Source organism: Rhinoderma darwinii, chromosome 2, assembly GCF_050947455.1.
Source record: "Rhinoderma darwinii isolate aRhiDar2 chromosome 2, aRhiDar2.hap1, whole genome shotgun sequence".
In the NCBI taxonomy this organism is placed as follows: Eukaryota; Metazoa; Chordata; class Amphibia; order Anura; family Rhinodermatidae; genus Rhinoderma; species Rhinoderma darwinii.
Window position 1 is genome coordinate 127,150,616 of NC_134688.1, and position 27,242 is coordinate 127,177,857.

General features: G+C 39.3%; 1 protein-coding gene across 8 annotated transcripts in view; it reads left to right on the top strand.

The window, feature by feature from the left end:
* Window positions 1–27,242, top strand: part of ENOX1 (ecto-NOX disulfide-thiol exchanger 1) — a 686,747-nt gene that overhangs the window by 546,232 nt on the left and 113,273 nt on the right. For all 8 annotated transcript variants that reach the window (XM_075852278.1, XM_075852272.1, XM_075852273.1 and 5 more), the window contains 4 exons: window positions 6,663–6,896; window positions 14,778–14,990; window positions 21,619–21,725; window positions 25,245–25,362. In XM_075852278.1, coding sequence (XP_075708393.1) covers window positions 6,663–6,896; window positions 14,778–14,990; window positions 21,619–21,725; window positions 25,245–25,362 — 672 coding nt within the window. The remainder of the gene's footprint in view (window positions 1–6,662; window positions 6,897–14,777; window positions 14,991–21,618; window positions 21,726–25,244; window positions 25,363–27,242) is intronic.

Genomic DNA, 27,242 nt, shown 5'->3' on the forward strand with positions numbered 1-27,242 from the left:
ATCATCTACTTCTTCCCGTACCTCTATAGAGGAACCCTCTAGAGGGAGAGTTAGTAGGAATTTGGTAGAAACAGAGAGCACCCAAGGCCCACAAGGACCAAGATGGCAGTTCGATCGTCAGGCGAAACGGAAGAACACATTCAATTACCAACGTGACAAAAAATCCAGGAATAATTTGGAGGTAATAAACCTTTCTTCACATGCCCTCTCTGATGCCCAGTGTGAAGTGCTAGGGAAGGGCCTGACTTTTTCACCCACCAATTCTTTTAATTTTTTCACAGCTCTAAAAGACCTGCACCTTTTTTCGAGAAAGGTAGTGCTAAAAAAGTTACATAATAGGGGATCTGATGAATTCAGTAGTCAAGTTGAAAGGGAAGCTTTGCGAGCATTGGAAGATCTCCTAAATGAACAAACATCTGAAGTACAAGGTACGTTTCCATCTGCTGTTGTGCCCAAATCTGCCAGATTTCCCCCCTTGTCCTTATGTCCACAGGTAGAAATTTTTACAAAAATGGTTACGGAGGATTTTAAAAAATTATCAACAAGGAACAGTAAGGACAATCTCACTCACATCCAAAGAAAGGCACTGAGAGAACTTCAAGCCCTGGATGATGTAGTGTTTAAGGCTGCGGACAAGGGGGGAAATGTTGTAGTTTGGCCAACAGTAAAATATGAGAAGGAGGTCTTCAGGCAGCTACGTGATAGGTCGACATATGAGAAGATGCCTACAAATCCAATCCACCTTTTCTCTCAGAAATTGAGGAGAATTGTGGACAGAGCTTTTGATGAGGGCACGATCCCCAAAAAAATACGCGATGGTCTAATTATTGACGACCCTAAAATCCCTACTCTGTATCTTTTACCAAAGATCCACAAGGATCCCATTGACCCCCCGGGACGCCCAATCGTGTCCGGGATAGATGGACTATGCGATCCGGCATGTAAATTTATCGATCATTATCTGAAATCCCTAGTATATGATTTGCCATCTTATGTTAAGGACACGACGGATGTCCTAGGCAGAGTCAATGGGATCCAAATTGAACCTGATATGTTCCTTGTGACTGCAGACATTGAATCACTCTATACGAGTATTAGACATCAAGATGGGCTGGAGGCGGTCCGCTTCTTCCTGGGGACCGGCAACCGGGATGGCCAATTATGTGACTTTATCCTTGAACTATTGCAATTTATTTTAAGTCATAATCTTTTCGTATTCAAGGACTGCTTTTATTTACAAAAGCAGGGTACGGCAATGGGGGCGGCGTGTGCGCCGTCCTATGCAAACCTGTTTCTTGGTCTTTGGGAGAGACAGGTTTTCCTTGGGGACGGCGCCCACGCTGCTGACCAGGTGCAGATGTGGCTAAGGTACATCGATGATATTTTCTTTATTTGGCAGGGATCGGAGTCTGGCCTGGTGAGTTTCATGCAGCAACTTAACCTGAATCCGTTTAATATCAAGTTGACATATAAATACCATTGCCACCAAGTAGAATTCCTGGACATACGGATTTTTTCTGATGCCCAGGGCTTCTTACACACAGATGTATATCGCAAATCTACATCGGTTAATTCCTTGCTGCATGCCTCATCAGCCCATACTCCATCCACCATTAAAGCCATCCCGGTTGGGCAGTTTCTCAGGATGAGGCGGATCTGCTCTTCTGATGCTCTATTCGAACGACAATCTGCAGATCTGAGGAACAGATTCAGAGATAGAGGATACAGTAACAGAGTCATAAAATCTGGATATAGGAGAGCTAAAGTGACGTCGCGTTCTGACCTACTCAAACTTAAACAACAACAAAGCAAGGAAACTGGGGTACGGTTTATATCTACGTATAATGGGCAGTGGAATAAGATGCGAACTATTTTGGAGAAGCACTGGCCCATCCTTATATCTGAACCTCAATTGGCCCAAAACCTGTCTGATAGACCTCTAATGACAGCGAGAAGAGCTAGGAATCTCAAAGACTTTCTTGTAAAAAGTCATTATGTCCCACACCAGATACCCCCTTTTGGTTCCCGTGGACCGAGAAAGGGATGCTACCCGTGCGGTAAATGTAAAGCCTGTGTTAACATCTGTCGGGCCACTAACTTCTCCTCAGCGGACGGAGTACGACAGTTTGATATCCGTGAATATATCTCATGTAGCACGACACATGTGGTATACTATGCCACATGTGGCTGCTCAAAGATATACATAGGACTTACCTCTCGTGAGTTGAGAATCCGTACGAGAGAACACGTACGAGATATTTTGGGGGCCAGTGAGGTGGATGATTTGACACAATTAAAAACTATACCTAGACATTTTAAGGTACATCACGGCTGCAATCCCAGAACTTTCTCAGTTAGAGGTATCGATCGAGTTCACGGTGGCATCAGGGGGGCAATGTGAAGAGGGTTTTAGCACAGAAAGAATGTAAGTGGATAGTCATGTTGGGATCCATGAAACCACAGGGACTGAATGAGAACCTCAGTTTTGTTCCTTTTCTGTAATTTTGATCTCTACCGTTCTCTTGCTTTTTAATATTTTGTGTACTAATTATGTGTTTTAAATGTCCTCTCTATTAGGTTCTATGTGCGATACATCAAGCACCCTATATGATCTTTCCCGGGATCGGCCTGAAATGCAGTGAATTTTTGTATTAAACACAGTAACTGGACTATGTGTGCTTCAATAATATAAAGTATATTTGTCAGAATTGGGCTATGTTTAAATGGTATATTTGACTATGGAATTTGATGTCTTGGGGTTGGTACACATTGGGTATCATCTTGAGAATTTCTGGTCTATGAGTATGTGTATAAAAATGTATATAAAAAATATAATCTTGAGTATATAATTAATGTGATAATCACACATGGGTTTTATTTAAGAATTTTACATTATTGTAATCCTTCTTTTGTGTGTTTATGGTTCCAAAGGTATCTCGTTTTTTCCCCCTTTATTAGGGGGTGTACGGGGGGTTTCTTTATATATATATTTTGGGTCATTATGTACCCCTTAAAATGTCTGTTGTAATGTTTTTTTCACATTGTATCTCTATGTGTTTCTTTGCACACACACAAAAAAAGTGTTTTATTTATTTCGATAAATTCTCAGCTTTCACTCTTTTTATATTATTGGTACTTTCACTTTATTTCATCATTTGTGGCACTTTCTTTAATTGTCACTGACTCTGATAGACTTTTTCACTTATTTTTTAATTTAGGCACTCATTATCATGATTATATATTCTCTCTAGACCATACACTAATTTTCCCATAGAGGGTTATAAATTGGGTGACCATCTAACTACAATCCCCATAGATAGGCTGGTCCCATAGTTGCGAGCAAAGCAGGACCTTGTGGTCTCTGGGTTAACTTTCCCGACATAGCCCCAGTATAGTGTGATGATATATGATAGGGCACATAATCTCTGCATAACACACTGGCCGATGTTCTCACAAACCTTTGTTGTGATGTGGTGCGCATGTCCGCTGCGGCGGCTGTCTCCGATGCATCCCCCCTCCGCCTTCATGAGCGCATTGCGCATGCCCGGAACTCCCATGACGCGTCGGGAATCCGGGCACGTGCTGCCGCGCTTGGGGCCGGATGTGGGGCATGCCTCGTTTCCGGCTGCATCGGCGGAGATGCGCCGCGGCACATCCAACGAACTACACCATTTAGGGAATATAAAAGGGTAGCGACAGGACGTACATAACTACACATCCCCCTGAGGAAGCATACGTGGCGAAACGCGCGTCGGGGTTCATGTAGCGGAGCTGACACCACTTACCATTTCTTGCTGCTATCTATGGGTGAGTTCATGACTTGACATATGACTCGTTTGACAGCAATGTCACTTGGATTATACCCTCTTCTGGTATTCACTAGTTATTAGATCTGTATTTCACAGCTATTTCTTCTAAGAGAACTTTTCCTTCCTATGAGGGAGGGTATATTGGTGTCAAAAGTGTCTCGATCATTTTAGTTACTTATATGTACACCCATATATTTGAGCTAGCAACAAATATTGATATTGTCTCCGCAATTCACACTAGAGTTGTATCTTTCTGTATTTTAATTGTCCATGTTATTTGTCTAATAAAATTTACTACTTTTATATATACATTGGCGTCATAAGCTCTGGTTGTTTCTTTATGGTATGTGAATTTGTTATGGAGCTGCTTTTGTGACATGGGGGGTACGTTCTGTTATTTGCAGTGCCCAGCCCTTATTACACACTTGTTTGGAGTCTATATATTGATACTATGTATGTAGTGCAGTTTATTGTAACTGTCATTTTACAAGTCAGTCACTCTGTCAAATAGGTTTCCGTACCTGGCCAACCAGGAAGCCGTTGCTAGTTTCCATAGCAACCATCACCCCCCCTGGATTTTTTGCGTGGGGCCCCCTCCCTCTGTGTCAATCACTTAAATGCCGCTGTTGCTATTGTCAGCGGCATTTAAGCGGTTAAACGGTGGCGATTGGAGATAACTGTGATCGCTGCGGTTGCAGTGGGATGTCGGCTGTATATTACAGCCGTCACCCGCTGAGGATGAAGCGATCACCGCTCCTGTGCCCGCTTTATCCTCAGTGCGTTACTGTATGCCCATTTGCGGGGACGCACCGCTAAAAAGGACGAACAGTAACGCCCATTTGCGGGAATGTGTTAAAGGTGCAAATATCCTATAGAGAGGTTCTCCATTTACTTTTGTAAAAATCTGATTAATAGCACAAGCTGAGAGGGAGAATGGCAAATTTAGCATAAATTACTGTTGTCCAAACCTAACATCCAAGAACTAACCAATTCCTGATACCTTCATCTAATGTGTACAAGAAGTATTGGGCACGTAGGCTTACGTTTGGAGAAAAATATACCAGCATCTAAATTGGGATAAATGTAGAAAAAGATAATGGGGGCATGGCATATCGGATTCTGATTGGTCAAGATTAGTATAGTCAAATCAAAATTTTCGGCTTGGCCTATTTAGGATGTTTCACTGGATTTGAGACAGGCACCAGTAGTGCCCACCCAGTAGTGCTCGTTTGCATGCCACACTTTCAGTAAAACCCTGCCTGCTCTATAGCAGAGACGTGCGTGCCTACCACATGTAGTAAAGTTGGTCTTGATGCACCCCCAGTCTTTTGATAATAAGGGGCGATCCCAGCACGTTTTTTGGGTGTACAGCTTAACTGTACAATTGATTTTTCTTTTTGTCTCTTAGATTCTTAGGTTGACCCTTCGCGCTTCCCTAACTTTTTGTGATTCTAGAGCTTTGCGGATCACAAGGCGCACTATTGAGACCCCACACACACAGGTTGTACGGTGGTAAAGACCAATACATTCCCTATTGACTTGCAACTTGTCTAATTTCCATGCAGTAATTTGTACATTCTTATGAACCATGGATGTCCGCCCTCCTCTGGTCTGTGGAGTAGACTGGAAAGGGAGTGATATCTCTCCATAAGTTTCATGTGCCAAATAATAAACACATTTCTTAATGTGTAAAAAATCCATGAAGTTCCGTAAAAAAATGAATTGTGTGGTTGCCATAGAGACTGCAGAAATGCAATTAGTAACCTATCAGCAAGTTTCTAGAAGTGTTAGCAAGTTTGCGTGTGTTATCAAACCATGTGCAGTCTCATCTGATACCAGTCTCCTAGTCCTGTCAGTCGCCGTCACACTGTCATTAGGATGCCGACAGGCTTGTCACTTGATTGAGCAGAGGATGTCATGACAAATTTAAGTTTTGTTCCAAACCTATTGCTATTTTTTAAGCAACACATTGTAGAGACAAATTTGTGGTGTCCTTTCTGCCGCTTGGGTCACGTTCTCGGAGAATGCATTTATTCCCTGTGGGACCTCACAGCTGTCTGTCTAGTTCCATAAAGAAAATAACAGGTCTGGCAGTAAAGTGTAATATTTGTTTGTCGTATCACTAAATATTGGAAGAATCTGTTCTGATGGCCTTGCAGCGACATTTTGTCTTAACGCCATTTATTTGTATTTTCGTTTCCAAGCCAACACCATTTATTAGATCACTGCAATAAAACAGAAGTGTCGCATGGAAAGGTCAGTCGCCACAATAACTAAGGGCACAAATGAAAACTGTATAGACGCTGGCATTGTAGGGTAGAGCGGCATCAAATGTGCAGCAGCAGCACTCATGTTGTACATTCAGGATTCCATTTTATTTCGTCTTAACACAATCCAAGACGTTCGTGAATTCATCTAAAAAAAATGCAATAAAAAATAAAGATGGCTAGTTTTTGTGGTTATTGGATTCCTACAGGATATTGAGAAATGTACTGTACTCTGGTGTAGTGATAATTTTCGTTTTCCAACGTGGACAATTCTTATTGCAGTTGTCCCGGCCTTGAATTGGCAGCTGCAATTACATTTTGAGAATCAAGTAGAAAAAAAAAGGCAGCACTCGACTAAATATAGCAATGGATGATCGTTTTATCACTCAGTGTGTGGCTTTTTGGCGCATAAATGCTTGATAAAGGCCAATATGGCCGAAATGGTCATTGTTCATTGGTGGGAAATGTTGGTAACTCATTTGTCCAAAGCGTTGTAACTTATCTAAACATGTATTGTAATTGTGTTATGCGATACATTAAACCAGCTTAGTTATGTCATTGTAACTGTGAAATTTGCTGTTTGAAGGTTACAGAATGCGACTGGGATCCAGCACAGATAAAAAGGACTCTGGTCGCTTGCATGTAGATTTTGCCCAAGCAAGAGATGATTTTTATGAATGGGAGTGCAAACAGAGAATGTTTGCAAGGGAAGAGCGTCATCGGCGCAAACTAGAAGTTGACCAGCTACGGCCTCCATCACCGCCAGCGATCATGCATTATTCTGAACATGAAGCCACGGTGCTTGCTGACAAGCTGAAAGGTAAGTACCTGTGTTTCTATTGCCTGCACCTTTGGCGCACAATTTTAAGGCTGGGACATGGAATAAAAAACATGTTTACTGTTTATCATTAAGTTCAGTGTAAATGAGAGCGAACATTGCGCCGCATTATGAATTATCCCTGACCATAATAGCGCCACTGATGGACCCTTTACAAAAAATATTCTATAAATAGCTGCTGTCTTCCCAGAAGATCCCACAGTTTGCAGTTACATATGCGGCATAGCTTACTTTTTAGAATTAAGATTTATTTTTAAAAAAATTGTCAATGTTACCATTTTAATTCAAGGCTGATGTGTGTTCATCCTGTGCTTCCTGGTACACAAATAGAATGCCATAAGGTCAGAAATACTGGAAGTTTAGTAGTAGGGGGAGGGTAGGAGTTCTAAAAAAAAGAAAGGATGTTCTTTTATGCTATTCGGTGTCTATGGAAAGCTGACACTGTAATGGTCACTGTAATGGCTGCATTTAGGGGATGCCACTTTGGAAATCAACCAACTTGTAGACCAAGAACATTCAGAAAGAATATAAGAACTCCACTTATGGACTTTTTTTATATTTGGGCTAGTGATTCTCAAACTGTGTGACGTTCCTCCAGTTATTTATAAGGTACTGACAGGAAAGCTGTTTAAATGCTGCTCCGTCCTGCACTGGGCCCTTCACTACATTTGCACAGTAATTGTATTAAAAACCAAAACACAATATTCATCTGTTCAATCCTTTACCAGCGCTGATGCTCCCGTGCTCCCCCACCAGTCATTGTTCAAATTCCAGGGGCGATTACGAGATCAATGGATGCAGCCGTGATGTCAGTAAGTATGGCACATGGCTGCTGAGGCCAGTGATTGGTTGCAGCATTCATGTGCCTGAAATGTGAGTTATTTTAGGGGGGGGGGAGGGGTTATTATATCAGCTGCTGGTTTTGTGTTGTTTTTTTTTGTTTTGTTTTTTCAGACAACTCCTTTCATTATTCCCCTAAACCAGTATAATATTAAAGATAAATTGAGCAATATTTTGGCATAGTTTTCAAACACTGATGAGGCTCGGGCATCATCAAGTTTTTGCTGATGGATTTTGCTGTACAAATTGTCATTTTGAGAAATTAAGAATTAATAGCTCTTCCCCTAGGGACAAATTGTATCTGCTTTGAAAAAGTCCTAGCCAAAATTTGTAGGCTATTAGGATGTAAAAAATGGGTTTTGCCGGAATTATTAGAAACATTTGTAATGGAGGTTTACTGCAGAAATCAGGACATGGATTCCACTGTTTAGAGATGTTGTATGTCTGTTATTGTAGCTATGTAACAATAAAGATTATATTTTGCTGTGCAAAAGTTTTAGGCAGTTGTGGAAAAATGCTGCAAAGTTTTATTTTATCAATTAACAAAATACAAAGTGAATAAAGAGAAGATAAATCTAAATATAATAAATATTTGGTGTGACCACCCTTATCCTTAAAAACAGCATCAATTCTCTGAGATACACTTGCACAAAGTCATGGATTTTGTAGGATTATAGTCAGGTGTATTATTAACCAATTATACCAAACAGGTGATATTGATCATCATTTTCATATGTAGGTCGAAACACGGTTATTAACTGTAACAGAAACAGCTGTGTAGGAGGCTTAAAACTGGGTAAAGAACAGCCAAACAGCTACAAAGGTGAGGTTCTGGGAGACCGTTTCATGTCACAGGTCCACCATGGTGAGACTGAGCACTCTAACAAGACCCAAGGTAGTTATATTGCATCAGCAAGGTCACTCCCAGGCAAAGATTTCAAAGCAGACTGGGGTTTCAAGATGTGCTGTTCAATGTCTTTTGAAGAATGACAAATAAACGGGCAACATTGAGAACCAGAAGCATTGGTCGGCCAAGGAAACTTAGTGCAGAAGATCAAAGACACATCTTGCTTACTTCCCTTCGAAATCGTAAGATGTCCTGCAGTGCCATCAACTCAGAATTGGCAGAAACCAGTGGGACCCAGGTACACCCATCTACTGTTTTGAGAAGTTTAGCCAGACGTGGTATTTATGGAAGAAATGCGTCCAAAAAGCCATACCTTCAACGTGGAAAGAAAGCCAAATGAGTCAACTATGCATGAAGACATAGGAACTGTGGTGCAGAAAAATGGCAGCAGGTGCTCTGATAAATCAATATTTGAAATATTTGGCTGTAACAGAAGGCAGTTTGTTCGCTGAAGAGTGGTACAATAATGAGTGTATGCAGGCAACAGTGAAGCATGTAGGAGGTTTCTTGCAAGCTTGGGGCTGCATTTCAGTGGATGGAGTTGTGGATTTGGTAGGGATTAATGGTGTTCTCAATTCTGAGAAATACAGACAGATCCTTATTCATCATACAATACCATCAGGGAGGTATCTGATTGGCTCCAAATTTATTCTGCAGCAGAACCACGACCCCAAACATACAGCCAATGCCATTAAGAACTATCTTTAGCGTAAAGCAGAACAAGGAGCCCTGGAAGTGATGATATGGCCCCACAGAGCCCTGCTCTCAACATCGAGTCCATCTGGGATTATATGAAGCGACAGACGGATTTGAGGAAGCCTACATCTACAGAAGATCTGTGGTTAGTTCTCCAAGATGTTTGGAAAAACCTCCCTGCCGAGTTCATTCAAAAACTGTGTGCAAATGTACCTATGATAATTGATGCTGTTTTGAAGGCAAATGGTAACACCAAATATTGATTTGATTTAGAATTCTCTTCTGTTCATTCACTTTGCATTTTGTTAATTGATAAAAAAAAAAAACTATTAACACTTCCATTTTTGAAAGCATTCTTACTTTGCAGCATTTTCTACAACTGCCTAAAACTTTTGCATGTTACTGTATATGTACAATATTGTACTAGCTGAAGAATATGTTGACATTCAGGAGTTCCTCATGTAAATTAGCTTGCAAACTTTCTGAGGCCGGGACACACTTTTTGCCGAGACCTTTGTTTGGGACCCCCCACTACTGTACTTACCCCCATTTCGTCTGACGTATGTCAACATAATTTATGGCTAGATGTTGGTACTTAGTGCCATTAGAAAAATAAGTCCCTGTAACATCAAAAACAACAACAATTGTGCAGACGGGAGAGGGGGCGGGCTCAAGGTATCCTGCTGCTGTGCTTTGCTGAGGCCTAACTATGACCGCTGATGGTGGGTTATGTGACCTGACCCATCCATCAGTGGCCATCAGAGGCGTAACTAGGGATTTAACACAGGGGGGTGAAAAACATCTGGGCACCCCACACAGTATAATGACCCCTTAGTGGCCTCCACACAGTATAATGCCCTTATAGCTTCCACCAGACAAAGAATAATGCCACCATAGCTGCCCCCACACAGTATAATGACCCCATAGCTGCCACATGTATTATACTGCCCCTATAGCTTTCCCCACACAGTATAATACCCCCATATCTGCCCCCTATACCCAGTATAATGCACCCATAGTGCCTTATAAAAATAATAATTCAAATTTCTCACCTATTCCAGTTCCCACGACGAGTGGAGGAGTCTCTCTCCGGTCTGTCCCGCGTGTGGCTCGGCACAGACAGGCGCGATGATGTCACTACATCGTACCTGTCTGCGCTGAGCTGCTCACGGCCAGCATTACACAGTGAATGCTGGAGCAAGGAGTCCTCAGCACCCTGCTCCAGCATTGGATTCAACTGTATCTGCGCCCTGAGGATGCTGATCCAGTTGATACCCGGACATGCCACCGCTGAGTAGCTGGGCCTAGGCCCCACCGTCTCAGTGGGCCCGGGGCCATCGGTAAGTGGCTCACGACCCTCTGGAGGTCTCAACATGACCCCCCAGGGGGTTGTGTCCCGCAGTTTGGGAAACACTGAACTAGAAGACAATTGTGGGATGACAAACCAAAATGTTAAAATGCTTAGAGGAATACAATTTATTTTCTAATATCTCCTTGGGTTCACCCCTTTAAAATTTTATTTTTTACTTCTTTGATTAGAATTGTTCACTTTAGACAGCAGCCCCAATCCAGTTTTCGAGCAATGTAGTGACTGGAACTACTCTGTGCTATGGTATTCCCCTTGCAAACTGTCCTTATAGTTATGCGTCCTGTTGGCTAAAAAATTCTTATTGCAAGATGGATCCTATCGACCTTCTTATTGGTTATGGATAACTCCTAAATTCCTACTCTCAAAGAATTTAAACTTACCACATACCCAAAAAGTACAAGTCACACACTTTCAAGCCTATTTAATATAAAGCTGCTGACGCTTGAAATATTATTTGTGTATATGAACTTAGATGACCTAAAAGCCCCATCTCCGCAGTTTACACCATATTTATACAGCTCTTCCCAGGAGAAGGACCTAAGCCGTGCTCTCTTGTAGTATACATTTATTAAGTTATGAGCAGTTTTTTCCTTGCCCTTAGCATCTCTTGACTTGCTCATTCCCCTTGTGTTTTTTCATTTGGCAAGAGATGTGCATGCCTCACAAAGTACATTTCACAAATAATAATAATAATATCTACTTTTAGTCCTGATTATCTCCGTTGACTGTACAGCTTTCTTTAATCTTCCCCGTTCTGCAGGAAAGCCCTAGGAGATTTTTTGAGGTTATCTGTGTAACATCATGTTCTTCAGTGATCTATTTATACAAATGTTTATACATAGATTCAATGCATTTACAATTTAGGCTGCAAGAATTATCATTTTAAGAAGTATTTAAGATTTGAATACAGCCTGCTGGGAATAAAGTTTTCTTAAAGAAGTAGAACATTTATGTTAATGTCCCATTGATACTATAACTTGTTTTCAAGTGAGATGTTCATATCCCAAAGAATGACAGGTATTTAGCATAACTCTTTAAAAGGTGAAACACAGTTGTTTTTTTTTACCTCTCATTTGTCGTGTGTAGACTCGGAAATTCATGGTGACCACTTCCATCCACCAATTGTTTGTAACTAGTGGTCAGGGTGCGACGTATTATGTCTAGCCCTGTTTTTTTCTCTCTCTCATCCCCTGCCTGACAGTGTGTGAATAAAATGTGGAACTTAAGAAAATAAGATAAAAGGCAGCGCTAGTCTTCATTTAAAATTGTCCAAGATTATCACTGTAATTTTCTCCCAAGATTTCACGCAGAGTTAGTCTGTACAAACTTGCTATAGTGATTGCGTTCTGGGGTATGTAGTCCTTGTACCAGCCACTGTACAGTGATCTAATCGAAAAACTGACTGTCCCACTGCATGACAGGAGCTCAGCTAAAAGGGATAGGACTTGTCGACAGTTTCCGATCGTAATCAGCAGAATTGTGAACACAGCTCTGGAGTATACTACAGGTTCTAACTCTGGATCAGTACACAATATGTAATGCAGTTATATATTTTTTGTAAAAACATTCTTCAAAGGTGATCGTATGTTTTAAATACAGTTCTCACTGTACGGTTAATCCTTCTACCCTGTAGCATGGATATGTCTCAAAGCCTCAAATTGATATATACATTTCAGTGAACTTGGCTAAATACAATTATCCTCACATTTTTATGGCCATGCTATACAATAAATGAGCTACGTCCCAGTATTCCCAGGTCATTCATTTGACAATTTTGCCATCGGAAATGTTAAACTTACTTTGCTTCTGTTCATGTTGTTCAGATTCCTACTTTCCCTACTTTAAGAAGGTTAGTGACTCCCTGTAGGGAGCTTATGCTGGATTTTATAGCCCAAGTAGATTTCAGGAGAAAGGGTTTTTTCCTAGTTTTGGTTAAATTAATTAGGAGTCCCATGTATGTGCCAGATTATGTAGCAGCTGTTGGATTCACATTATAAGCGTATTGTTCCAGACTGGCAGTGTTCAAGCCATGATAAGAACAAAAGGAAAACAAATATTTTCATCTACATCAAAAGGTGACTGACTGTTAGTAAATTTGCAGGGCATTCCAAGAATAAACTGTTTTTTTATGTATATCAAACTGCAACATTTCATCCCAGCTCTTTTGTAAAACCGCAATACACATGTTTAATTCACTTTATTCTTTAGTTTTTTTTTTTTTCCAGTGAAAGTAACATTTTCTCAAGTCTTGTTAGTTACCAACAATGTTGGAATAAAACATGATTGAAATAGAAATAGTTTTTACTATTTTTACAATAAAATAATGAAAGAAAAAGCTGCGCAGCATTCGGGAAATATGTGAGCGTTCTCTGGCATCACAAATTATGAAATGGTTTTCTTGGTCATTAAAAATGATAAAATGATAGCTTTTATGATTTAATTTCTTTATTTCTAAACCTGTCCACTTTGATTAGTAAACGATAATTTAACCAACAGGTGTCGGTTGTATGTTACAGCTGAGAACTTCGCTGTATCGGCCGGGGTCGGAAATAACTTAAATCCTGGCCGTTTAACCACGTTGATGCAGTGATCAATAGCGACCACAGCATCAAAACCAGAGCGGGGCCCCCTCGTCAACTAATCAACCCGGCAACCTGCGGCGCGATCGCAGGATGTCGATGGTTGTCATGGCAGCCTGGGGGCCTAATAAATGCTCCCAGGTCTGCCATTTTTGCGTTGCTATAAAGCCCAATTAGAGGCAGTGCTTAATAGGAGCCAATAAAAATAACAAACTGCAATACATGGGTATGTCAGTCTATTGAACCAGCAATCAAATGATCGCTTTTTTTAAATCGCTTAGGGAGACTAAATTGTAAAGAGAGGGTTTTTTTTTATAGTAATGTACGAAAAAAGTTAAATATTTTTTTTTTAAAAATGGTGCCATTGAAAACTACATCTCGACCCACTAAGCATATGCTCTCGTACAGCTGTGTCGACAGAAAAATAAAAAGTGATGGCTTTTGGAAGGAGGGGAGGAATAAAAATGAAAAATGGAAAACCACAAAATGTATGTGACACCAGAGACCAAATTTTAACGGATTTTAGGGTACTACAAATATTCTTTTAGTTTCTTTACTTATACAGCATTTCTGCCAAACTCGCCCCAAAATTCTGGTCATTTCATTGTACTCTTATGGTTCGCTGATAAAAAAATATATATATTTGGATGTTTTTCAGTTATATCGGTTTCTTACCTTGCTATTTTCTAAAAGTACCAACTTTGCATGGCAGCAATTGCAGTTTGCATAGGTTTCATCACTCCGCTTTCCTTGACACCTGAAAGCCAAATTTGCCTACTTAACAACCAATAATAGCTGTATAAATATGCAGATTTGTCATTTAGGAATCTGCACAGCTGGACGATTATTTTCGTAGTCACCCGTCTTACCCAAAAACAGCTAGAACTAAAACGGCTGAACACAATCATCATACAATTTAGCACAGCTTAAATGCAGTATATTCACGAGGGATTCTTTTTTTAAAATTAGAAATATTGGCAGCAGTGCAGCTTCAATGTTACACCATGAATAGTGCATGTTCTATTTAATTTGCAATGTTATATTTGAGTGTTATTGGTCATCTGTTGTTACCCTAGTGTAAGGTGAATATGATGCAATGATTTTTTGAATAGTCTATGATTATGATTCTTTATAAATTAGTTTACTACATTAAAGTACATAAGTACATATATAAAGTACATAAGAACATTTGATATTTTATATACAATTGAACTAACATGCTGTACATATATGTGGAGATAGGTGGGTAGCAAGATACCGTAGAAAAATATTAAAGATGGTTGGTGTGTGAGATGGATGGGCTGAATAGAGATACAAATGCAGTGGATGGATAGTTGGTTTTTTCTTGGTGTCCTACACATTGACAGTCCATACGAATTTTATTGAACAGCTGTCCCACATAAGATCGAATGAAGATAAGCAAGGTTGGTTCACTTTTAGGTCAAGCATCTATGTATTTCCTTCTCTTCCAGATGACAACAAGTTCACAGAAGCCATTACTGTTCTCTTAACTTGGATAGAGAGAGGAGAAGTGAATCGAAGGTCGGCAAACCAGTTCTACTCCATGGTCCAGTCAGCAAACAGTCATATTCGACGATTGATGAATGAGAAGGTGACACACGAGGAAAAGATGGAAGAAGCTAAGGAGATCTATAAAACAGAACTCCTAGGAATTCTTACTCAATGTAAGTACCTCTTTCGTTCCTTTTCTAAGTTTTGGGGTAAGTAATTGTAATTGAAATGGGCCCAAATCAAGATGGACGGCGAAATAAAGGTAAGTCATTTATGTGTGAGAGACTGAGTCAAGTGACGTTCAAATGATGTGCGAGCTTAATAACATAAAGACCTTCGGTACTGTAGCTTAGTTATAATAGTGCACAGTGACCCTCTCAAATACATCCATTAGAGGAACAGGTCATAGCCACATATAAAAGACTCAAATGAATTGCATAGTCATAAAGGGGATGCTCCAAATTCCCAACATTTGGCCAAAACAAATGCTTTCACACACATACCGACAGGATCAGATGTATTAGTAGTTAAAAAAATATATATTTTGACATTGCGTATGCAAATGGGGAAAATAGATTGGAAACCAAATTGGTATATTTTTTTCCTATATTGAAATGTAAAAACAATACATGTATTTAAAACCTTACCACTGCTTTTGATATAGATAATTGTTTGTGTGCTGCCTCTCAAAAAGGTAAAGATCTTCTGAACTACATTCACAAGGCCTTGAACGTTCTGATAGCAGAGTTTTAATTTCCCTGCTGACGTTAGATCAATATAATAATGCTGTGAATGCAATTTCTGGAACAAGCTTTTAGATGCTTTGCTTTTACATTAATAAGACTAAAAAGCATCTGACTGGCAGTATAAAGTAGTTAAGGGCTCTATTGATTTATAAGTCTATGTTTGAAGTTTACAATATATATCACATTGCAGTATCTCTCTAGAAACTGAGCTTGAGCATAAGAACAAATTAGAGTTGTGTTCTTCAGCTAGTGGTATAGTAGAATACTATGCACAACAAAGTTTATTTCAACTTTTTGGTTGTTGATTTTGGATGTGACCATTAGGACACTAAAACTATTTTTAGACCGTACGCTGAAAAGAAGTCTCAAAATTGTGAGTTGTTCTACAACTTGATGAAACGGAAACATCTGACCCCTCACTTTCCTTTATGCATAAAAAGTGCCCAAAATATAATAACATAGCATGAATGTCTAATTAAAAAAACACATGAAATTGTAAACCATTTTATATTATGACAGTTTCCTGTTAGTAAAATCTTTGTAGTGGAAATATCTGTCAGTGCAAAGTTCAATAACAGATGTTTAACGATATAACAATAAAATAAAGCTCCAAGAAATGGATTTGGCTTAATCCCAATAATTTGACGTCTGTGGGAAAAAAGGCTTAAAATATTCCAGCTGGACATTTTATGAAAATACAACGTTGTCATATGATGTCTACAAGACTTTGTTCTTGTGTCATTATAATGTGTACATTTCACTAGAGGTTGTAAAAGTTCTTATTTAGGACGTATAGCAATACAAGGATAGTCTCAGAAACACTTCTAGACAGATGTGGAAATCTGGGAATTCGGTCATTTGTAGTGTTCTTTCATTTTCACACCTGCACAACCATTGTGTCTCCAATATGAAGTAGTGATCGGCAACTTGTCTCATAGCTCAATACAAATTTTCTTGCAACCAAGTGTTCATATAAATTCTATATTCATCACTTAATCCTAGACAATAATTTAACATTTCTTATACACAGCATGTCCGCTATTATAACAGTGTACAGAGCTAACTGACCATTTTAACAGCCACCAAAGTAGAAATGTCAAGAAGAAAATCCCTGAACAGGCTAGACATTCCTTAGTCTATTAGTAAACCCAGATTATAAAGGTTTACCTTATTTATTCCCTGTGGTCACAGCCCCTTAGAGAGTCTGGGTAGTGAAGATAAGGAGTACATTTTGGTTGGGTCTTCATACCGGAGAGCTGTTTTAGCTGTTCCAAAACCTACAGAATTGACATGGGGAGAGCAAGATGGCTACCAGTGAACCTCCTTTGAAGATTAACAAAATACTGTCTGTACAAGATCTATTTTCAATACTTTGACCCTACATAGCCACTATTTTGTTAATCGGGGAACAAAAATCATTGATGACCAACATGTTCCCTTCATCTCAGTTTTGCAGGTACAGCTGTGTCTTCCATGCCTTTGCTTGAATCTGGTTAAGGACTCCAAATTTTTGAAGAAACCGTTTCAATACAATATCACGACAGGCTAGCAAAACCCTTGACAGGCTGCAATTCACGTAGCAACCAGTGGGTGGCCACACATAGATATGTGTAGCATACACATCGCGTGACATATTATTGCGAAATCTTGTCTGGTTTTTTTCTGTTCGTTTTTTTAAAGTAGGTCATCTCACACCACACATTTCAGAATATGTTGAGATAAGAAGAAAGGTAAGGAAGGACATATATCCATATCATGTCCTCCAAAACAGCTCTGTAGGAGCTATGATAAAGCATGAAATATGTATATTTTGGTTTTATCTTTTTGGCTCTGACGAGGTTTGGACTATGCTGCCAAATCTGAATATAGAATTGTATTTTTTGAGGGTTCAGTGAGAAGTAAACTTTATTCTGATAATATATTATTGAAGAAATCAAAAGATAGTATCAGCCACTTGAATAGAGTAGTAGTTCCATAATTAAGCCAAAGGATGCTTCAACATATTCTTACATGTTTGTTCTATGAGGAAACCTGATTAGAGGCAGAAAAATGATGCCGTGTAAAAATGACCTGAAACCATCAATCTCAAAGTCTTAGGAATTTGCATTAATGCCAGAATCAAATTATTCATCTTTCAGTTTGCCTTGTCTGTTCTGGAAAATAATATTTAGATAATTTGAGCCTTCCCCTCGAGACTGGCTGTTCTGCTAGTTTTGAATTGTACTTTGAAAGTAAAAGGCATTTATTCTTCTGAAAGCAACCGCCTCAACTGGGTCATAATAGATAAGGGGATGTTTGAGGGTCACTAACCGACCACAGCGTAGCTTTCTTTATCTCTCTAGAGGATGCATACTCGAGGAAGAATGATGCATAAGTAGACCAATCTAGACAGATCTATTTCTCATAGATTTGTTAAGGTACTTAACCCGCTTTTTGTTTATCCAGTCCGGGGGCAAGTTGCAGGATTTGGCCAATACCAGCTATAGTGGTAGCTAGGCTTTTCTTTTACCTGTGCAAAGATTCCGTTTTCTGCCCTAGCCCTGCATTTAAAAACCCTGGCTAAGGCAGAGTGGCTTATTGGTGCCATTGCTCAGCACCCGACCCACCAGCCCCTCACTAAGCTGCGCCCCTGACACTAACACTTTCCTCCTATAGTAAAATCATCTCTCCATTTTGTGCTTTTTTTATCTGCCCTCTTCATCCCAAAAATATTTTATGTAATACAGAATGATGCTTAATAATTTGAATTTATTATTTGGTTTATTTTAGAAACTTAAATTTCCCAAGAGGGTTCATAGTCTAGGTAAGCAATTGACATGAATGATGCCCCTCTTCTGCCAGTCCATCATGGTTTGAGTATCTACACATCTGCATTGAAAGCTCTATTAGGGGCCTCCGTCGCAGATCCGTCCATAGATACAGAAAAACAATAGCGCAGTTAAAACCATGGACACCCCGGTGGAACTCATTAAAGTTAATGGGTACCGTTGGGCACCGGTTGTTTCCACGGAACCGGCGCTTCTGATATTTTTGTTCTTCTCCTCTTACGGAGCAGAACAACAGAAACCTGAATGCAGATATGAACCGGCCCTAACCCATACTCGACAGATATTGGTATGACTTGAAATATGTAATATACTCGATATGTACAAATGGATTAAATTATCAGAAACATTGTACATCATGATAGATCTCAAAGCCTATGGGCCTTTTTTATATACAATAACAGAGATCAGTGTCATGAATTTATGTATTTTTCCACATATATGGTGTCCATTATCTTGTATTCTGGCAGTACTGGCAACATTTACAAGTATATCACGTTCACAAGTATATAAGCTTAGGTTATCAGTTGGTCTTTTTATAAGCAACAAATTGCTTTTAGATATATTAGTCCTTAAATGAAATATGTAAATTCAGACTTTTCCTGTAAACGGTTTCTGTTTCAAAGAATATTTGTAAGTATCACTCAAATAGAAGCTGATGACTTGAACTGCATATGACATAGAAATTAATTACGGAAATACATCATGTTTCAAGGGTCAAACACTGCTAAATGATTTATTGCGATTTAATATCTGTCTTTGATAATGCTGTTAAGCAGTCTCCTAAACATGTCCTCTCTGGGAGGCAAATGATCAGTTTGTGCCGATTAGTTGATGGTTTACTGCTTGCAATTTCCCAGACAAGAGCCTCCCTTGAATACATGATAACCACATTGCGTATACCTAGAAGTTTAGTCCACACCTAGCACAGTCTGTCTGTAGGGTGCAGCAAATGGAAATAAGGCAGGTGAAACATCTGCATAGCTTGCACATAGTCCTTCAGAAATGTTAAATCGAGATTCATTAGATCTTTACCAGTGAGGAAATTGCTAATTGTCTATTCAGTTAAGCACTTAAACATTAAAACATATTGGAAAGTTTAAATACCATTCACATTCAGACAAATGGTTGTACGTGTTCCTGTGCTAACGAGAAATCTGTTCTGTGTACCAAAGACTTGCCGTCTGCTTCATGCAGCTGTTCTTTTCCTACGGCCCTGGAGGGGATTAACATACATGTCTGCTATCATGTAGGTCCATCGTTCAGCAGCGCAAGCCCGGAAGAAATGTATGTTTCTTGATTTTTAGCCCCAAATTACTAAGAAAGATTGCTTAAAATCAAAGAGCTTGGCATAAGAGTTCTATTTTGTTTGTTCAGACTTTTTTTTTATTAAAGTCTGAACACACAGGATTTTATGCAATTTGCTGTTCTGAATTAGCTATTATTTGTATAGCTCCTACAATTTTCTTAGCCTCTGACAAAGGATATATTTTCTCATATCAGTTCCTCCCCCAGTGGAATTTACAATCTGATTCCCATATCACAGGCACAGAAAGGAAGAAAGGGCACATCTGGGGTATTGGAGAATATGTATAATGTCAACTTAAACTCCCATTTACACACCTCGTTTTTTTCAAATCCCCGACGAACGATTGTCGATTTAACATCATGGCTGAGAACCTGATGTACGTTACCATCAGTACGAGCCTCTCAAATTTTACAAGTGGCATTTACATTTATCAATACTGCCACCAGTAGAGATCATTTTTATGGCAGCACGATCAATAAGGATATTTTTAGTTTTCACACAATGACCAATTATCGTCACAATTGCTTGTAAATCAGCGATCATGATCATTGGTCAGTATAAACACCCCCTACTTTTAACTGAAATGTGTAGTACACTAACAATAAAAATGGCTCGAAAGTGTGAGCGCATAACCTATGATCTGATGGTTTAATAGAGCAATGATGGCAATGTCGCATTAATAAAAATAATCTATTTATTCTGCCACATATTTCTATAAATCCTTTTCTTCATAAGATCAAACAGACAAATTATCTCCTGGGGCCATAGAGGTGGGTGGGTATATTATGCCTATTTGCCAACTTGGAAAGGATACAACCAATGGGCAGACTCCCCTTTGATCTTAATTTCATATTTTACCTTATGCACTTGACCAAATCAACCTGGATCGATGGTATTCTCCTTTGGAATCTGCAACTTCTCAAAGTGTTGCTTGCTTCCATGGTGTTCTGCCCAGAGCACATCACATCTAGTTTCACCAATCCAATGCTGTGATACACAGAGGAACACTCCTGTCTCTTATCCCTACCCCATAGTCAACTCTTCAATGGGTGTTTCTACATTGTCTAAGGCACGTATAAATAAACCTAATATGATATAAAAAAAAATAACAGTGAAAACAAAGCACCCAGCGCAATAAACCGATAATATACAAATTTGGTGCAGAGGTTGCCAGGTAAATTCACTCCTAGTTCCCTTGTGCCACCATTCCTGGTAAACCATAAACTGACATGACCATCTGAGACTTGGGTTTCACAGCACCTTCGTAGTCACCTGTTACCTAAGCTAGACTGGAAAACATATATTCTATGCTGGGGTTTATTTTTTATGGCACCATTCAGCCTTTTTCCGTCTTGTAAATGTTTTATTAGGCACTGTTGGTTTTGAGAGACAAATCCTAACATTAAACTACATTAGAAGTCATATGCACACGTCGAGGGTTTTTTTTTAAATCTTGTAAAACATAAGAAGACATGGGTTCAGGCTGAGAGTGGAGTAATAGATTTAAGATTACATTGGACATTAAAAATTGGTACATCTGAGGCACAAATTAGTGATGAATGTCTGCAGAGCATTAAAGAAACAATTGTTCTACTGTCCGTGTTATAGTATGGAAAGTACTGATTAAATGAATGTCACTACACTTGACTCTTATTAAATAATGAGATCCTTCTCTAACTAATCACTGTTTAGAAGAATTTAATGTGAAGTGCTTAAGTGTATGTAAATGAAAGTATTGGACGCTTGAGGGACACAGTTTCGACAATAAGATCATGTAAGTACAAAAGACACATTACTGGGTGACTATGGATAAAGTCTTAAGTGATTGATCCATAGGGCCCGCATGTGTCTTTATTTTGCTTTCTCTGGAATGACCACAACATAAATTGCTTGTCTTGTTTGACTTCCTTGTTCACTGAAGTTGAGCAGATTGTGGCCGTTTTCAACGCTTCCTCCAGACAAAAAGCATGGGACCATTTCTCGAAAGCCCAGCGCAAGAATATTGACATTTGGCGGAAGCACTGTGAGGTGGGTATCTTTGTTCCTTTTATATCCATCGCTTTCATCATTCACAAAGTGTTCATTTTTTAGGTGAATGGAGGGTGTTTGGTTCAGTAGGAAATAAAGGTGGGTTTAAGGCATCTAATGCTTTGCACACTATCATGACATGAGATGTTTTTTCTCTGTTGGATGATGACGTGAAGACACCGTAACTCTAACTTCTTGGGACCAAGCAGGTTTGTGAGTCCATCATAAAGCTTTTCACAGTGTGTCCGAGACTGAATGCTTATGCAATACTGAATAGGGTTTTGACAAAGCGCTGTATGATAACAATACAAACATATGCAGATTCATAAAGGTGCAATCTCACCTGTTTTCTATTTATTTTTAACCAAATCGGTAATTTTTGTCTTTTTTTTTAACTTAGAATAAAGCTAGAATACTATATTGAACAACCAAGATAGTGTAATTCTGCTCCGAGGCATCACAATATTATTTTTAGGCCTGACCTGTATTGTGATTTTTTCTTTTCATGAATGGTCTCCAAAAGCATCCAATAATTTGTTATTAGACGTTTTCCTCCAACTCCTAATAAGAACTTGATTATTATTCTTTTATTGTACCTCACTTTACACCACATTGGTGAACCTGCAACTTTTTGTGCATGTTTGTTATGGTTATTATGTATACTTTTTCTCTATAGTGATTCATCTGCATATGTCTGTGAATGCATGTGGTTTAATTAGCCTTTACATTAATAAATTTGGGTATATTTCGTTATACGCTTTACTTTTTATGGTCACCCAATTACCATTTCTTGTTCAGCGACTGCTTTTACTTTGAACCCGAATTTAAACAAGTAAGTACAATGTCTTGATTTTGTTCCATGTTTTTTTCATCCTAGTCTCTGATCTTTTTTTTTTTTTGTTAATTGAAAACACTTGATTATGTCTGTCTAAAAGATATACCAGTTATACAGTAGTTGAAGATGCTTTGTAGGACAAGTAACAACAGCTTTACTTGACTCACTCAATGTGCTTTCATAAACAACTGTCATATTATTAATTAGAAACTATTGGGTTTTTTTATCCCGCACATTGCATTTGACTCCACTTGTAAATTTAATCTAAATGAAGACTCAATATTTACTTAAAGGGGTATTCCAGCCATGGCAAGTTACTGCATACTGCGAAGATATGTTGTCACTAGCTGATTGCTGGAGTCTGACCCTCACCAATTGCTAGGATGAGGGGCCACTGCGCTCTGTGGAATGAGGCTGAGATGCAGTACTCTGCACCATGCCTTCACAGAAGCAGCGCTGTGTATAGAAAATGGCGATTCTTGTGATTGGTGGGTTACCCTTTTGTTGGTCCCCCACCCATCATCAAGTGACGGTATATCGTAGCGATCTGCTGTCACTTGCCCATACTGAACTACCCCTTTTAGAGTAATTTACCTGACCAAGATAAACGGTAAGCCTGTTAGTTGATTAGTGACCTCTAAAGTTTTTCAATTGGCCTTTGAGTTTCTGCAGTTTGTGGACATAGCCATGGTAACCAGAATGAAAACATAAGAGGCTCTCTGGGACTTTTATATTGATGGCCTATCCTTAGGCTCAATATCAGATTTGTGGGGGTCCGACTCCTGACACCCCCACGATTAGCTGAATAATGGGGCCGCAGCGTTCGTTGCCACGGCCTATTCACTTTTTACAACCACAGAGGCGTACACTACCGGTTCCGTTCAAGTGAATGGTACTGATCTGCAATCCCAGGCACAGCCGCTATGGATGTGTACGGCGCTCTGCATGGTAAACAGTCAGCTGATTGCTGGGGGTCCCCCACTGATCTTATATTGATGCATCAATCTAAAAGTTCTGGAGAGCCCCTTTAATTGTACACATGGCTGGCTTCCCTTAGAGAGTGAAAATGATGCGAAAATATTTTTTACATGACTTAACAGCTTTATTTATTCAAAGTTTAATCCAGATTAGTGCTTTACACTTTAAAGATAATATTTTGTGGTTTTTTTTTTTGGTAAAAGAAGTCCAGTTTTACATAGTATCACATTGAGGAGATCTTACAAAGTCATGAATTATCAAATATAGAAAGAATGAGTAAGGACATCAACACAAAAAAAGTAATCCAAAAGAAAAGGATTATAAATTGCCCAAATCCATGCCAATACTGACAAAGAATCAAATGTAGATTGAAACATGACACACAAAATCGCCAAGGTATACTTATGCGTAGATTCCAGCTTTGCATACAACCTTCCTTTATGTTATTAATTATTAAACCTCAATCTTCTTTTGAAGGGAATTCAGGAAATAAGAGAGGCTGATATTTCAGGAAAATTCTATTTGCTACATTTATATTAGATATTCTAGGGCTGGAGGCCACTATGCCTCAAGATGCCATTTAATAGGCCTTTGAACATTCATTAGAGCCTTCTCTTTCAGTGTTCACTGAATAACAGAAATAAGTCCTGTGGGAGAACGTTCTGCATTTTTCATGGGAATTGCTGTGACATTTGTCACATAATGAAAGCTATATGGGGAGTGTATTGTGTATTCTGCACACGTGACTTAAAAGATGCCAAACTGCAAGTCTCTCCGGGGAACGAGCCCTGAGTCAGTAGAAAAATTAGATGTCGACAAGGTGAAAAGCTGCATGCTGCATTCCTACATTAAACCTGGCAGCATTATTAGGGGAAAATGAGATGGTATCAGCTTTCTGTTTCTTTGCACCTTCTAAACTGAAGCCACTACATTATCTCTGCCCTGTTGCTTTACTTTATGGACAGCATTCCTCACAGTCCGCATTCGTGTCTTATTGCATCCTTATAAAGCCGGGATACTTCTCCCGAAAGGCTGAGGCAATTCATTAAAAGTATATCACTGTAACAGGAGAACTGCCTAGACAACTGCATGTGGTCCGAATTTTCATCTTGGTTGTAAATATATGTTTAGATACTTATTTGCATACCGATTTGCAATATTTCCACAGAAAAGTGTTAAACACTGTTGATGTGATGTCATATTGGTAAATCATGACATCACATTTTAATTTTATATATAGGGCAGTCTGAAAAAGTGGATTTAAAGGGGTATTCTAGGATTAGAAAAAAAGAATTCATTTCTAGAAACAATAAATCCTTGGTGAAGTCGTTGCCAGTCCGTCCTACAGTAAGGATAAAAACATGTAATATACAAATGGCCGTTGGAACGTTTCTGCGAACACAGCACTAAACGCCATCAATTTCATTGTATGAACAACTACTAACCGTTTGGGAGAGTGTATTTTAGTAAAGCATCTGTATTAAAATGAGATTTACTGTGTTGCTAACATGCCTCTATTCAGTCCATCAGTGAGGGTAGTACTCTTCAATGCTCAAGTTAAGAGAGAAGTATTTAAAACAAACAACATGATGTAAAACATCAGAATGCTTCTATAATAACGATTCAATGATAAATACATGACTTGTGTGACTTTTTGTGTATGTGTGCCTTTATTATTTGTGCCTGTATCTTATCATTTGTTGTAGGATCTGCGAAATGCTCATAGTGAGCAGCTAATGGGGATCCGACGAGAAGAGGAAATGGAAATGTCAGATGATGACAGCAGTGATGTCCCTAACAAAAGACCAAGAGTGGAAGATTCAGGTGAGAAGAATTACAATTGGAAATCAGGTAGACCTACTTTATTAATGTATGTACGGAGGTTTACACCCAGGGCTGAAATGACTTTTTACAATCATTACATTAAACCTCCAGCCAAAATAAAAAATTTGCATTGCTCCAAAATCCACATGTGTAGAAAGTCTTTGTCTCCAAATTTCAGTGCTTTTTCCCTCCAGTATTGTTATTGGGTGTCACACCTGATCTCATGGAGCTCTAGTCTTTTCTACCGGTCTATCTGCCTGGATACTTGTCTGATTAGATCAGTATGTTTTCTAGGATCTACCGCCTCGTGTGTCCGGTCAGTCAGTGTGAATCCCCTCTGCTTGCTATTGGGTACAGCAAGACATGTACTACTTGTACATATACAGGGAGAGACCAGGGAATTGTGGTTCTGTGGTAATGTCATTGAAGAGGAAGGACCAAACAGTGCCGTACATGGAAACTTCCTTTTTTCAAAGTCAGTAGGAATAAACAGAGTTCGCAAGATGGAAAAAAATACTTATGCAGTAACTTCCCTTTCAAAAAACTTTTCGGGGGGGGGGGTCTGGGTCCGGGTGCTGAGACCCCCACTTTCGCTGAAATGAAGGTGCAGAAATGCTCAGCTGAACACTCTGCACCTTCGTCTGTGATCGGTGCTGCTTGTCCGGCTAAAGACGAGTGAGCTGTCTTCAGCCTGACAAGGAGCACCAATCACAGCCGAAGGTGTAGGATGCTCAGCTGAGTGCTCGAGCACCTTCGTTTCAGCGACGGGGGGGTGTCTTAGCACCCGGCCCCAACCGATCAAAACTTCTGATATGTCGCGGTCGACTACGCTATTGTTTCCGTAAAAAAAAAAAACAGAAACCTTATGGAACGGAGGCAAGCAGAAACCATTATTAATGGAAGCATTACCAATGAAATCAGTAGTAATGCAAACAGAAGCTATGGTTTCCCGTTTGCGTTTCCGTTGGTGGGTTCCTTCAACGGAAAGGTCTGACAGAACCCATCAACGGAAACCGAATGCTGATGTGAACACACCCTAAAAATACCCATTTCATTACCTTTAGGGTATGTTCACACGCTAGCTGGCTTTTACGGCTGAAATGACAGCCTGTTTTCAGAAGAAAACAGCTGCCTCGTTTCAGCCGTAAATGCTCCTCCTCGTAATATACGAGGCGTCTGTGACGCTCGTATATCTTGAGCTGCTCTTCATTGAGTTCAATGAAGAACAGCTCAAATTACGTTGCAAAGAAGTGCCCTGCACTTCTTTGCCGAGGCAGTCAATTTACGTGTCGTCGTTTGACAGCTGTCAAACGACGACTCGTAAATTACAGGTCGTCTGCACAATACGTCGGCAAACCCATTCAAATGAATGGGCAGATGTTTGCCGACGTATTGTAGCCCTATTTTCAGACGTAAAACGAGGCATAATACGCCTCGTTTACGTCTGAAAATGGGTCGTGCGAACCCAGCCTAACCCCTTAAGGACGCAGCCCCTTTTGGACCTAATGACAATGCCTCATTTTTTTAAATCTGACATGTGTCACTTTATGTGGTAATAACTCCGGAATGCTTTTACCTATCCAAGCGATTCTGAGATTGTTTTCTCGTGACATATTGTACTTTGTTAGTGAAAAAATGTGAGCGATAAATTTAATTTTTTTTGTGAAAAACGCCAAAATTTAGAGAAAATTTGCAAAAATTAGCATTTTTCTAAATTCAAATGTATCTGCTTGTAAGACAGATAGTTATACCACACAAAATAGTGACTAGTTAACATTTCCCATATGTCTACTTTATGTTTGCATCATTTTTTGAACATCCTTTTATTTTTCTAGAACGTCACAAGGCTTATAAGTTTAGCAGCAATTTCTCATATTTTC